The 14,223-nt window shown below is 40.9% G+C and overlaps 1 protein-coding gene across 2 annotated transcripts in view; it reads left to right on the forward strand.

Moving 5' to 3' along the window:
* Positions 1–13,837, forward strand: part of GALNTL6 (polypeptide N-acetylgalactosaminyltransferase like 6) — a 451,530-nt gene extending 437,693 nt beyond the window's left edge. For both annotated transcript variants that reach the window (XM_061993491.1, XM_061993492.1), the window contains 3 exons: positions 1,157–1,273; positions 7,606–7,755; positions 13,670–13,837. In XM_061993491.1, coding sequence (XP_061849475.1) covers positions 1,157–1,273; positions 7,606–7,755; positions 13,670–13,837 — 435 coding nt within the window. The remainder of the gene's footprint in view (positions 1–1,156; positions 1,274–7,605; positions 7,756–13,669) is intronic.
* The last annotated feature ends 386 nt before the right edge of the window (positions 13,838–14,223 follow it).

Raw genomic sequence — 14,223 nt, forward strand, 5'->3', positions numbered from 1 at the left:
CTTTGTGTTCTGCCCCTTCCACACAGGATATTGAACTCTGCCATCTCATGGTCCTTGCAGCCGAGGTTGCCTCCAACCTTCACATCCCCAACCAGGCCCTCTTTATTCGTCAGTACCAGGCCCAGCAGCACACCCCTCCTTGTTGGTTCCTCGATCATCTGTGACAGGAAGTTGTCGTCAACAATCTGAAGGAACCTCCTGGACTGCGTGTGCTTGGCTGTGTGGCTATCCCAGCAAATATCAGGGTGGTTGAAGTCCCCCATGAGGACCAGGGACTGTGATCATGAGGCAGCTCCCAGCTCTTTATAGAAGGCCTCATCCACATCCTCCTCCTGATCAGGTGGCCTGTAGGAAACTCCTACAACAATATCACCTGCCTTGCCCTGGCCATTAATTTTTACCCCTAAGCACTCTACTCTCTCCTCATCCCCACCCAGGCACAGTTCAGTACACATTAATTGCTCTCTCACATAGAGAGCAACTCCACCTCCACGCCTTGTCAGTCTGTCTTTCCTGAACAATGCATAACCCTCCATGGCTCTGCTCCAGTCATGGCAGCTGTCCCACCACATCTCTGTGACTGCAATGAGGTCGTAGCCCTGCATCCGCACCCACATCTCCAGTTCCTCCTGCTTATTCCCCAGGCTGCGTGCATTGGTGTAGAGGCAGAGCAGGGGTTTACTCAAACACACAGGTTCCCCTGGGCGGGTGCAGGAGGTTCCTCCCTGGTTTGGCTCTTTCTCAGGGTGGTCAGCCTTCCATATCTCAGGCCAGTGTGCAGATGAAGAGCACTTATCATTGCATTCCCTGTCCTGCCCTGTTTCCCAGCTAGAGGGGACAGCTTATTCTGTTTTGCTTCTCCCCTCAACTTCTCGGGCTTTTTTCTCTTATTTCCTTTGCATGAAAATATTTCATACAGACCTACTTTTCATTTGTTAAGCAGGATATTTCAAGCTTTCCTGCTTCTAAAGCTGCTCCCAAAAGAGTAGTTTATTCCAGAATGTAACTCTCTACCCTGTAAAAAGTAATTCCCACCAGTTTTATGTAACTAATGGTCAGTCTCAAGCCTTTCAGAGCTAAACTCTAAACCCCATAATGTTGGAAGCTCTATTCTACAGCCTGGTTTAATGTGAAATACTGCTGCTTGGTTTTGCAGATTCGAAATGTGGCAGCCAATCTCTGTGTGGACAGTAAACATGGAGCCACAGGGACTGAACTGAGACTAGACATCTGTGTGAAGGATGGCTCAGAACGGACGTGGTCACACGAACAGGTATTTTAATACCATGGAAAGAGAAAAACGGGTTAAAATTGTTGCTTCTCTTTTCCATTTTCTAAACATTTCTCTGAGGTCTTCTCTCTTTCCAAAGGCAAAGCAGAGTGTAGAAGTAATTTGTCAATGATTGCTGACCTCAAGCAAGTACAAATTCATCTTTAACATAACCTCAGAAATTCCAGCCACCACCTACTTGGGCTGTATATTACTCTTCATTCCCAAAAGGAATTTCAAGGCCCAAAGAGCTTTTTGGTGCCCCATTTTCCCCCTGTGTGTCATGAAAACACAGTGATTTTGGTTCAGTTACCTGAAAATATTTTAAATGTAGTACCTGGCCTTGTAAAGCTCTAGTGGTTCACTGCTTTTATGCTTTCATCTCAATAAGCTCAATAAGCAGTTATATTTTAAATGATTATGAGGCATATGTGAAATAAGTGGGTAAAAGCTAGAAATAAAGCATTTCAGAAAGACAAGGAATTATATAGACTCAAGAAAAAAGCTTTTCTCTGGGTTGGTTAGGTAGAAAAATATTAGCTCTAAGGAGTATGGAAAAAAGAGCTCTGATTTGTAGTCATTGTAAGTGCCATAGGGAAGGGATCATGACCCACAGGCTATGGGTCTGGCCAACATGAGCAAAGAGAATCCAGATGAAAAGTACAACCTAACCATTTATTAACAATTTTAGTAAGTGTGCCTTTCACAAGGGAACGTCCCAGATTAGAAAAAAAATCACAGTGCTGAGGAGAAAAATTGACCTGGCAGTCGCACATGGCACTTTGTAAAAGCTTAAAAGCTCCAGAGAGAGGAGTTCTGAGGGGTATTTGAAGTGCTGAGGTCAAGAAATCATTCTCCAAGAATACTGAGAAATGCAGGGGGAGAGGTGCAAGTGAATGAAACAGAGAAGCTGAACGACGATCACAATTTAGGTAAGTGCCAACATGGGAAAAAGAAAGTTGCTGGAAGAAGACTGCTTCACGTAGCTACCAAAGATAGAGCACAGTAATAGGATACCAAGACTAGATAAACATAATCCTATTTTGTTTATGAAGGACATTCAGTAATTCAAGCAATTAATTGAAGGAAATTGCGTGGCCCAGGCTAGATCATCACAGTGCTCTCTGACTTTAAAATCAAAAAAGCTGAAGAGCTCCAAACCCTCTTCAAGAAGGGAATGAGTCCCGAGGCTGCCCGAGATTAGAGAAAGGAGGGAGGAAAACTGGATGAAAAGGTGAGAGAAGAAAAAAAAAATTAGCAGGGAAAGCAGAGAAAAGGGAGACTGGAGGTATCCTTTGAAGAAGTAAGTTCTTGTGAAGAAGGGGAAGGGACACAAAGGGAGAAGGATGGGTAGGAATCTGTGTTTCAGTGTACTCCAGTGCATGACGACATTTGGGATCAGACTCCATGTACAAGTCTCATTCTTGACCAATGACAAAAAGTGATTCCATTAAAATAAACAGGGTTAAGCTGGCACTTTGTGTTCAGCCAGCCAGCTCCTCAGATGGCAGAACCAGAACTAGGTAGCCTCAAGCACATCCACCCGTGCCTAGCGTGCGCTCCAGAGAAGGCATGAATTATTTCTGCAGGGCTGGTGAGAAACAGCACCTACCTTCTCACGGCAGGTAAAATGGGGAACACTACCAGGGAGCCCTGCTCCCACCCACCAGCACACTTCAATGTCCTGGGGAAAGATCTGCCAAGACCCAAGCCAGGCCATTTCATCCCAGTTACTGAGGAGTTCAGCAACTTGTGAGCGATGTCAGGGAGGGGCATTGCTCCTCCTTGAAAAATGATTTGTGCTGCACTGAGAACTTCTCCACCTTTTGGGTGTGTATGAGGTATGCAGGGAAAATGTTTACATTTGCCAAACATAAAATGGCAAACAACAGTGACTGGTAAAATGTTTTCCACTAGTTTCCATGCCCAGCAAATCGGCAGTCGGGCAGCAGAGGGAGCTCCGGGCAAGCAGAGAGAGACCTGAAGGCAGCCGGAGGAGCTAGAGGCTGTTTTAGCTCTCAAAGCCATCAGTTTTCTTCCGTTTCGGTTCGTTTGTTGGGAGTTTTTTGTGGGGTTTTATTTTTGGTCTTGGTTTGTTTTCCCCGGAGGGAGCACTGCATTCAAAGGTTGTTCTTCCCCCTGATGGGAACATAGTTACCCATAGTTTATCCACCTGTCAATCAAAATCCTAGAAATGATACAAAACAGGTTAAAGAGTCTTTTAAAGGTAATTAGGGTAATAAATAAAATTATCATGTACTTATAGATATAAATTCTATCTATAAATATAATGAATTTATTATCATAAATAAATAAATGTAATTTCACTTTCTCCTAGAAAGGAAATTTATTTTCTAAAACTAGGACACAGAAGTTTTAGAAGAAAGATCATTTTGTGATTTACTTTACCAGATAAGGATCTGGCATGATATCTACTATTGTATTGCTGGGCAACTTTTTATTTGCATAATTTTAGTAGCAGTAGTATCCTACTGGTTTCTGGACTAGTTTAGCAACAAAATAAAGCTAATTTTACTGTAGTATTTCAGACTCCTTTTATGAGACACATTCATCTGGCTGATAGATTTCAAGGGTGAGTTTGTGCAAGGTGCAGATTTTAAAGATACCAGCTGAGAAAGAAAGGAAAGACTTACAGAGTCAAGGTAGTAGACCTGACTGAAAATCATTTCTATGCCATAGGAAATGGGATGATATGTGCAAAATATATGTGCAGTAGCTTCTGGGCTTCCACTATTCCAGCTGTATTCCAATGCCTTCAAGCCCTGTAGCTCTCCAAGGAACCTGCAGGGCAAAATCTCAACTTCCAGCCTGGCAAGAAAAATCTGTCCCTATGTTAGTGGTGATGGTGAATAGAAATGAAAAAAAATCCCACAAAAATGTGGTTTAGGTTGTTATACTGTATTATAAATTTCTCAACAAGCTGTCCTTACTTGATCCCAAAGGCTACCCCGTCAGGAAAGTTACCTGCAGTGTGTTTAAGTCCATAGACTAATGAAACAGCCAAACATTCAAAGAGAAAGGATATGATCTTCCACTTGCGATAGAGTAGGTGGACAGGCACCATCTCTAACACAGCCTGGCAAGTAGCCATGCAGCCTGCCCAGCTCTTTCTTCCTTGCTTGGAGGTACAGCTCAAGCCAGAGCCCAGTTCCAAAACACGGAGCATTTCATCTCTGTATGTGGCATGTATCTGCTCAAGTATGGCGCCATGGGCACAGCACATTGGTGGCTGACAGAGCCCAGCCAGGCAGACAATAATTGAGCACCCTTCTCAGGCTAGAAAGCATTAACGGTATCAAAAGGGCCTTTATCCTACAGACGGTCACAAGCTGATGGCTATATCAGGCAACTATTCTTCAGGCCCTGTGCCAATTACAAATGAAGCTGGAAAGCTGCATTTCCCTCAGTGACTGCGTGACAGGGCTAGGCTGCCTGGAAAGCTAAAGTATGAGGGCTGAAGGGTTACTGGGTTGCAAAAGCAGAGGATAGGGCTGTGTTTTATGGGCTCTGTGGTATGACAGAAGGCAAAGGAGGAGTACAAGCTTCTATGTAGTCAGGACAGAGCATTTCTTGGGTGCAGGAGGGAGCAGTGACCAGCAGTCTCACTGCAAATTAACAAGCAGACAGGAACAAATGAAGGGGTACAAAAGTGTTCATCCATTTCTCATAAAATCCAGTACAGGTGGCTCCTAACAGCTTAGATCAAAGAAACCACAAAATCCAAAGTGACAGCTGGTGGCAAAGCATAGCATTATGTACTCAGGACTTCAGCTAAAAACATGCAGCATTGTTGCATGTTATGCAATGGTAAGATTATTTTTATATTGGTCAGACTTAGTGTTAGCTAGAGAGAATTTGCTGTATAGAATGATGAAATTGGAAGGACTGTAGGTCTTCAAATTTTGACTGTCTATTGAGAAGTATAACCTTTCCTCTGATCATTTTTTTTCCACTTCTCTGTCTTAGTCCTAAAACTGCCTCAAAAAAGGTTGACTATATAATAGTACCACTAGGGAGAAAACATGCTTTATTTCAAAATGAACCTATTTTACGAAACAGCAGTCTAAGAAGGAGGAAAAGAATCTGTGTTAGTCTAAATATTGAGAACTGGTATTACACAGGGGCTGTTTTTCAGTGGAAGGGAATAAAAAATCCCTGTTACCATATCTTACCTTGCAAACAGGACACGGCCATGGCTGTCTTCAGAAAGCATGCAAGAGTGGAAAGGGCAAACGGGTAGCCTGGCAGTGTGATCTAATTTAAAGGCTAGCCTGAGCTCTTTCAGGTGTATTGGTGCATTCAGTAGTCTAGTAGTCCTCAGGCTAAAGTCCAGAGCGCAGCAGGAATTGGCCCCTCAGCTCACCAGTCATGCACAGAATGAGAAATTTGGAGAGCCACCCACTGGGAAAGATGAGGAAGGTCCCGCAAGAGGATCTTTCTCTTGTAGTAGTGATGAGAACGAGAATATTGCAGAACCACTGTTCCACACCATTCTTCCAGGTATTTGTTATTCATCACTTTGAAATCTAGTTTTATTACTTGGCTGTATAAAGCTAAAGGGTAGGAGAAAGAAAATGACTTTTGATGGATTTTCCTTAAAGGAAAACTCTCTCAGTCTTCTCTTTTTCTGAAAATACAGCAGCATAGGGTTTTTTCTATATGAAATCTTTCTTCTGTCTTTGCTTGTGAAATGATTTCTTTCTTTGTAGGGAATCCATGATGCTGCTTCCAAGAAACGTGGAGAAAAGTAGAAAAAATACTTCCCCTTTTGAAAAGCAGAAATTGCTTTGAAATTAAATTAAAGCTGTCCACTGCAATTTACTGCTGATAAATGTAAAATGCACTCTGGGAGAAATAAGCAAAACACAGGTACAGGTTAAGAAAATGCTGTCTAGAAAACCTTTAATATGTAAGTAAATAGGGGGCAACAGCAGCTAACACAGAGAATGAGGGCTTACAATAAGTCACACAACAAAAAAGGCAAATGGTCAGATACATGCTTATATTTTGTGCCTGCAGGCCAAGGGAAACAGTAGAGCCTTTGAGGTGTTTGGGGGTGATACTGCATTTGAAGATGAGGCATTTTTAAAAAGATTTGTCTTTCAGGAAGACCATGGAATGAAGGTTGCTATCATGATGAAAAGGTTAAAACCTGAGAACCACAGCAGAAGTGTTCAGGATCAGACCCATATGGCACTGAGATTCAGTTTGGGTTTGCTGATACTGGTTCTGTTCGGGGCATTTACACGCTGCAGGAAGCAGGGTGCTAGACAATGACCCAAGCCAGCCCGAGATGAGGGAGCTACAGTGCTGGATGCATTCTAAGCACAGCATGGGGAGCTGCTGCCTGAAGCTCCACATCAAATATCATAGCTACACAGTTTCCACTAGCAAAGTTTGCTTGTTTAAAGAGAGCTTCACTTTCTCATTCCTATGTTTCAGTTTATACTGTGGTAAATCAAAAGTCATGCAGAAAGCCGGAGAATAGCACTGACACCAGCAGCAAAAGAAGAAAGAAAATAAAACCTCACAGCTCTCAGCAGAGCTCCTAGGTAGTAATTTACAATCTGCAACGTGTTTTCTGTGAGGATTGGCCCATGGAAAAGGAAAATGCACTCTGCATCTTTAAATTCGATGCTGTCAGGCCTGTCACCTTCATCTGATGATTGAAAGACTGTGGTGTTGCAGCATAATTTCAGACAGCTGGTGTCTAATTGAGAAGTATTCCTCTGTTAACTGTGAGCCTCCACAATTCCTCTCAGGCAGTGAGAAAAAGGGCTTTAACAAGCTGCCTGTAGTTCACAGGTTTCACATTAGAAAGATGAAGATCATTTAATTTGTGTTGGTTGGGGGAAAAAAAACAGTCTAGAGATGTACTAACAGTATCCCATATAAACAGAAGGAAACTACTCATTAAACATGGGAAAGATGCTATGATGGGAAGATGTCTCTAGACATCTCTATACAAACATCACCAACAGAGGCTTTCTGAGTCCTAGGTAGCTGTAGTCGTAGTGCATACAAGTGCTTCTCTAACAGGAGTAAGTAGAGGCTTTAATACAGCATATCCCCTCTCTTCTCCACAGTACTGTGAGACAGAGATGTTTTTCTTCCCTGCCTTCCTGGGGTATATTGCACATCAGCACACATGCACTTCAAGGCAGTTGTCACCACTGAATCATACACAGGCAGGATCTCGTTTATCCAGCGGCCGGGATGTGCAGAGCAGTGAAACATACCTCAAGCTTTATGTATGTGGCTTTAAACATTTTTCACTAGTAATGTATCATTCTATTGCCTGATTGTTTTTCTAGCTCTTCACTTTTGGTTGGAGAGAAGACATCCGCCCCGGTGAGCCGCTTCACACCAGGAAGTTCTGCTTCGACGCCATTTCGCACAGTAGCCCTGTCACACTGTACGACTGTCACGGGATGAAAGGAAACCAGCACTGGAGCTATAGGAAGGTTGGAGTCACTCTGAGGCATCTCAGAGGTTCAAGCCGTCTTGAGCTGATATACAGTTTAGCACAGGCTTGTGTTTTCCCATCAGAGTTTTCTTTTAAAATCCACCTCATCTTACTCCAATTTAATTTTGTGGTAATCTCTCTAAAATGCATTCCTTTTGAGCATTCAGCTATTTAGGTCAAATTTAAATGAAAATGAATCTGATCCAACTCAGAGGGTGTCTGTGTTGGATCTGTTCCCTGAAAGGTGATTTACCATTCTGGCGCTTCAAGATGCTTGTGTCATTTTAGCAGAACTGTTGGAAACATTGTCATCCAATGTGACAGCAGCAAGAGTGCTGCTTGTGCATGAAGTAGTATTATTTTGTTACATTTTTAAATTATAAGTGGTGGGAAAATCTCCCTCAAAAGAAACCCCAAACCCAACTCAACATTAAAAGCAATGCTCTAAATCCCTAAAAAAGGCAGGACTTTATAGACTAAAGATATGCAGCTTAGACACTACTCTGATCTGCTGTGTTTCAGCTCATTTTTATAAATCACTGGAAACAGGAGGTCAAGCTAGAAACTGTCAGAGCCTCATTTAGGGCAAAAAGTCCCAATAGTGCCACCGAGTTGTTGTTGTTAGTTTTTCTAAATGGTTAATCAGTAAATTGCCTTGATTAAAGATTCCACTAATGAACTGTATTCCATGCAGGATAAGGACATAAATTTCTCTGAAGCACCAAGAATTCTTCTCACACATCATTCACTTTTCTTTGACCCTTTTGCCTCACTCACCACCTTGCTTAAGCTGAGGCCAAAGTGCCAGGAATTGGTCTTTGCCAGATAAACCTCAACATTGCTTTCTAGATCAAAATGATATATAGTAGAAAACTAACTCAGAGACATTAAAAATAGGTCTGCCCCAACCCTTTTTTCTAAGTGTCTATTTATTAGCCTGCGCCTTTTTACCCTACTTGCATTGCAGATCCACCACAAGATCTTCCAGAAGTGTAATACCTTTGAAACTTTGAGGTATTGCCTGTAATAAAGTTTGAATATATGAGCCAGATATTTAGAAGATAAATTGTCATGGCTGCATTGCTGCATATCTGGCTTTATAATGCCATCGTAATACCTTCTTGCTTCAAAACCTTTCCGATTTATCTTTTTGCCTATGCAAGCTGCAGGAAAGAAGCTTTCGTACCTTTAGCAGTTCATTGGTGCTCAATGTAGCCAGTTCATAAGGCAAAATGCAGGGCTGGAGCTGCCCTCTATAAGGCTCATCACCTCTGATGAGAACAAAGTACAGCAGAAAACTAAATAAAATTATATTTGAAAAAAATGCAGGGTGAGTTCTATTAAATTCTCTGCACAGCTTCATTTTTAATTTCTAGAAGGCTGACAGGGCTCATATAAAAATTCTCAGTACAAGGCAGGCATTTCCATCTCAGCAAGAAATGCCACACATGTTTGTTATGATGGAAGTACTGAGACAGTCTTAACTGTAATACCACCCTGACAGCAAGCAGATTAGTTTGCATAAACCTTCAAATTAAGAAACCACATTGGAATAATAGAATGATGTATACATGATTTTCTTTAGGCTTACTTTTAGTTTGGCTACATAGTAAGTAGGTTTTTATTATTTCACATAGTCTATTTCCTCAGACACAGGGCAGATTTACATTAGAGATTTTTGGTGGTACAGCTAAACCTGCAAAATCCTAATGATATAATTCTTATCTAGTTTTGAAAGCATCTTGGCAAGAGGATTTATAGTGTATCTTCAAAAAAACCCAAAAATACAAAAAAAAACCCCAACCCCAAACTGTACAAGAAAAGGATATTATGTCGGTTTAACTGCATCTGTACTAGATCCTTTTATGGATAGTAAGGATGGTGTGCTACTAAAATTTCACCCTAAAAAATAAGAGCAGTAGTCAGGTTAAGTGAGAAATGCCTCCTTTTAGAAAGCAGAGAGCAGGTTAGCAACTCTGTTCTATTCTCTGCACTACTTATAAATGCTGTATCTTCATAATGGTCACATATCCATCCTGCCAATAATTCTTCACAAGGAAAAATTACCTTGTTTGTCAGTATCTTCTAAGATGCATAGTATGAAGTGTTTCTTACCATGCTGTCATAATGTTCCTATAAAACTAGAAGATCCAAGGTTTTTATTCCTTGAAGGATGAGTCTCTTCTCCTGATCATTTGCATCCTCTAGCTACTGGTAAGAAGTTTGAGCTGTGAAATGATTACAAAGTACTACAGACAGTTTGAAGCCAGGCACTGTTTTCCATATTATTATTGTGTAGAAACCCTAACAACCCGTGTTTGGATGCTGGCAAGTAAAAACAGCTTAAATATTTTAGTGGCAAGTGGAATACATTAATATTTTACTTTGGGGTAAGGAGTGCTGTTCTGAAAAAAATTCCAGCTTGTCCCCATTATCTGCACTTTGTTTCTCACTGCAGTGCAATCTCAGATTGTGCAAACTGGAGTTTTCATATTAAGGAAACCAAAACTACCACTAGGAAACATGTACCAAATAACTATTCTTATTCCCATACTGCCTAAACTACATCTAAGCCACTATTTGAAAGTCTAGTAAGTCTGTGATATTAAGTAACCAGGTTTTTTAGGACCAGTCCAAAATACCTGTCCACAGAAAAGTATAGCTTTAAGAAAACCCCGTTAAGCAGCAATGGAGTAGAATGAATCCAAGTAATAACATACATAAACACTGCTTTGGGTTGGAAATGGAAGAAAGTGAGTATAATACTGGGGAAAAAAAATATTTACACCATAATGGGGCTCCCATCAATGATAAGAGAAATGTGAGAAATTTGATGGATAAGTGTAAATAACCTGAAATCATTAGAGATCTGGGAGAAGAGTGGTTTTCCCAAGATAAAGCTATTTCCTTGAGTCTATTTGAAATTCCTAAGCACGCTAGAGCCAAAGATCAACAATGCATACAAATTTCCATTCCTCCCAGCAAGGGAATATGCCATTGTTTTTCAACTTAGCATAGTTCTGGGTTGACAGGTAATACATTGGTTCTGACACAGTATGGTTCCATTAATGCACCCTAGTCTCATCAATGCTATTTGTAGAGCACAAGTATCCAAGAGAGGGCTGACTTAGTAGTCAAAAAGAAACAACTGTGTAAAATCAATTTCATTACACGATAATTCTACCCTGAGCCCAGTGATTATAATAGACATTAGACTAACAACATCAAAAACTACTCCAGGAACAGCATTGTTGGCTCATACTCTCCTGACAGCTTCAGGGACAAACTAGAAGAGTAAGTTCACTCTTCACACGGGAGGTGCATAGATTATTTCATCAGACAACTGAAGATGTGTCATTGTGATAGCAGCTTTTATCATATGGATGTCTGTCCTGTTGAAACTGCACTGGGGCTACCAACTAATTTCAGATAAACTACTGCAGCCACCAACTGATAATGACTTCCAGTTGCTATTGACCTTGGCCATAGTTATAGCAGTGACCTAGAAGAAATGAAAGGCTCTGCGTCTCATTACCAAGTCGCTGAACTGTTCAGGCCCATTATCTTATGGAGGAGTTTTTCCTTCTGCAAAGAATCTTCAGATTTGCCTTCACACAGAAGGGGAAAAAAATATCACTCTCTTATTTTCAGATGTTAGAAATGTCTCCATAACAGCTCTTGTGTTTTTTAAATGCTGAGGTAAAGAGGAATTTAAGTAGTTCCCTTGGAAAGTTCTATGGGATGCATGCAATTGTTACTTTTTAAAGCCCCAAGCCTGTTTCCATTGAAATCTGTAAGAGCAGCAGGCTTTGACCTTAGGTCAACGTAAGCTTGAGATGATAAATTAATAGGCTTTTATATATAGCTAAGTCAGACAGAAGTTTTTCCAGAGTGGTAACTGTGTCCCTATTAGTAAAAGACACTCTTCTCTCCTACTAACCAGACTAACAGAAAGCAGCAACAATGCTTCACTCAAAAATTGTATCCCCTGGATATTTCTGTAAGAAGAAAGACCACCAGCTCTCTTCAGAAACACTGGAGTACCTTTCATAGTACACTTTTTGTACTGAAACTGTTTCCTTTCTTCTTGTACCAGCTGTCCTGTTAAAGCTTCTAGTATTCCAACTTTGTTGTCTTGGTAGCTTGGCCAGCCCTCATGCCCAACTGTAACGCAAAGAAAAACAGATGCCACTTTCTGCCAGGGTCGAGCAACAGGCGAGTTGACCATGGCACAATCACTGTGTCCCAATTTTGGGCAATGCTACTCCATCACTCTCCCTCAGAAGGACAGGAGGAGCCAGAAAGGTGCAAAGGTGTGCCAGCACCACCCCATTTGGAATTCTTTCAGGCCCACCTCCTAGAAGGGCCGTGATAGTCCTTTGTACATGATAATAGTAGCCCCTTCTTGCAAGCTGAAGAGTCTCTACCCGTTGGCTCTGGTGGCATCCCTCTGAATTACAGGCTTGTGTGTTCATGTGTTTACCACCTGTTTTGGGGAAAGGGCAAATTCTGGAGGTGAAATCCAGTGTTTGTGAGTGGCAGATGTAACACCACGACCCTCAACCAGAGCACAAGATGCTTTTGACTTTGCTTTTTGTTGCATATGTTAATATTAAAAAAGGACATTGTGCTTTACTAGTGTTTCACAACCCCCAAAATCTATTTCATCTTTCCTAAATTAAAAAAACCCAAAACTTTTAAAAGGGCTTTAAAATATCTGATATTTCTTAATGTGTTTATTGTGTTATGTTTATTTTTGTCTTCATACTTGTTTTTTGAATGTGGAATATTTTTAGTTAAAGTGAAGTTTCTGTATGATTGTGACTCTTTTTCTGAGTTTTTAATCAATTGCAATTTAACAAGTAGCTTTCCCCCGCCCCATACACAGACACAAACTGGGCAAGCAGGCACGTCCTAGATTAGTACTAAAATACTGGCAGAGTGTATTTGGCATGGAAGAGAAAAGCCTGGATGTGGTTTCCTGAGAGCAATCTGAGATTTATTTTGACAGATACAGTAAATGTATAGTCCCTGGAGACTCAAACCATCTAGTCACTCCTTCACCTGTCCCTTTCAAACACTTGTCTACACGAAAAAAGCGCGTTGACACTACCCAACCCGCATATACCATCTGCTCGTATCGGTAGTTTCTGCTTTACCAGATTCAAGGTCATGTTTCTTAACATTTGCTCCAGTTTTGTGAGCTAAAGTTAATAAAACTAAATGTCTTAAATATCCTTTTTCAAACAACTTAACCCGTGCTTATTTTCCTACATCCTCCATGGGAAGCTAAAACAGCGTTAGGATTTCCTTCTTAATAGGACAAAGAGTGTATTTCAGTGACTGGTCTTATCGAGTCTGCGTCTCATGGCGTGAGAACTGAGATCATCAGTCCTGTGTTCGTCTGACCATCACACCACTTCAGTTGCTAATTTGTTTTTAATATCTTCATTAAGTTGAAGAGATCCATTTCCCAGACAGATTTTTACTGCTCCTCCTACCCAGAGCACCGTAGAAAATGTCAAAAACAAGTCCAAACACAAAAATAACCTCACACTTTTTTAGTTCAGATATTTAAATGGACACCAGGCACACACATGATATGCAAGGATTATTAAAAGACATTCTGTTTTTTCATTACATTATGTAGTTATTAGTTAAAGACCGGAAGATGTCCCTGCATTCTTTCTTGAATACCCAGTTTCACGAAGGATAATAAATAATCCAAAGGAAAAAGAACTCCATTCTCTGCAGCTTCCTAATAATAGCTGTGGTTATTACACAAGGTTAGCACACAAAAGCCACAAAATCATTTCAGATAGATCGGTGTTAGTCCATGTTCTGTAATATGAGAACACTTCCAGTGACTTGGCAATTGCCACTTAATTCTATTTTTTTTCTCATTCCTGTAGGACAAAACTTTGTTCCATCCGGTAAGCAGCAGCTGCATAGATTGCAACCCAGCTGAGAAGAAGATTTTCATGAACAGATGTGATCCTTTATCTGAAACTCAACAGTGGATTTTTGAACATATTAATATGACTGTTTTAGAAAAATTTAACAGCAAGGCCAGTTCCTAGAAAGAAAAAAAGAAAAGAAAAGAAAAAAAAAAGGAAAAGTGAACACACCTAATTACCTACAGACTGCAGACTACATTTTCGCCAGCATCTGGGTCAAAGGTGTCAGGAATTAAATTTCCTAGATCCAGGAAATCTGTTCTGAGGATTAAGAAAAATGCCACAGCAAGAGCCAGCAGGCTGTCCTTGTGGATGTACAGTATCTGAAGAACTTGGCCAAGAGCCTCGCCGGATGCTGAGAACTTCAGGCTGAAAATTCCCTTGCTGGTCGAGGGAAAAACTTTGTTTAAAAACTGTTTAAAAGTACTCCAAGTTAATAAAGTAAAACAAAACTCTAGAGTTTCTCAGGTCAAATCCTGCTGTAGTGAGCAGCTCAGAAGAGATGCTGT

Source organism: Colius striatus, chromosome 3 (assembly GCF_028858725.1).
Source record: "Colius striatus isolate bColStr4 chromosome 3, bColStr4.1.hap1, whole genome shotgun sequence".
Lineage (NCBI taxonomy): Eukaryota > Metazoa > Chordata > Aves > Coliiformes > Coliidae > Colius > Colius striatus.